The sequence below is a fragment of the Trachymyrmex cornetzi genome, unplaced genomic scaffold (assembly GCF_001594075.2).
Source record: "Trachymyrmex cornetzi isolate Tcor2-1 unplaced genomic scaffold, Tcor1.1 C3823258, whole genome shotgun sequence".
Lineage (NCBI taxonomy): Eukaryota > Metazoa > Arthropoda > Insecta > Hymenoptera > Formicidae > Trachymyrmex > Trachymyrmex cornetzi.
Genome location: NW_017294450.1, coordinates 1 through 763, shown reverse-complemented (window position 1 = coordinate 763; position 763 = coordinate 1). Strand labels below are relative to the sequence as shown.

Here is a 763-nt window from a genome sequence, read left to right as displayed (position 1 = left end):
CAATTTCGTTATGATCCAAAGCTTGTCCAAAGTCAGAGTTTGACCAAACTCCACCATCACTCATAGATCCTAAAACATATGTACATAATGCATAGATACATACAATTGCAATCAGATCATTTAAATTTGACATTTTAAGTAGTGCCAATAATAGCATACTTACCATACTGTCCAATATCCACCCAAGTGAATTTATAATGGGCATCTACTGCTGCCAAAAGAACAATACTAAAAAATCCCTTATAATTGTAGAATTCACTGCCTGACATAGGTGGTGCTTTAATGCGCATATGTCTTCCGTCAATAGCACCCAAACAATTAGGAAGTTGCCATAAATTAAAAAATTGTTCAGTAATTTTTTTATAATCATTCTTGGTTAATTGAGGTAGATAAATAGGCTGCAGCTTCTCCCATATTGCTTTGCAGGTCTGTTTAATGATCAGATGTGCTGTGCTTCTACCAACACGGAATTTATTGTGTAAGCTTTGGACTGTTCCACCCTGAGCAAGAAACCTGGAAAGAAAGAAACATAACATATGTATTTGAATACATGTAAAAACACAACAATAAAATAACTTTACAATTATGAAAATATACGTGGCTTACAAATAAACAAAACAGGAAAGTCAAGCATGTGACACTAGATCGTGTTAATGAAGAAAAAATTTTGTTTATATACATTACAACATAAAAATTACAAAAAATATAGACGTTTCGGCCCCGAATATGACCATCTTCAGTATACAAAATACAAATAATATAT

The 763-nt window shown here is 32.5% G+C and overlaps 1 protein-coding gene across 1 annotated transcript; it reads right to left on the bottom strand.

The window, feature by feature from the left end:
* Nucleotides 1-22: 22 nt before the first annotated feature.
* On the bottom strand, nucleotides 23-513 carry LOC108758358 (uncharacterized; the record flags this gene model as incomplete). The annotated part of the gene is made up of 2 exons (XM_018503297.1): nucleotides 23-69; nucleotides 164-513. Coding segments are annotated over 2 exons (397 nt in total), but the record flags the coding sequence as incomplete, so codon positions are not given.
* Nucleotides 514-763: the final 250 nt, after the last annotated feature.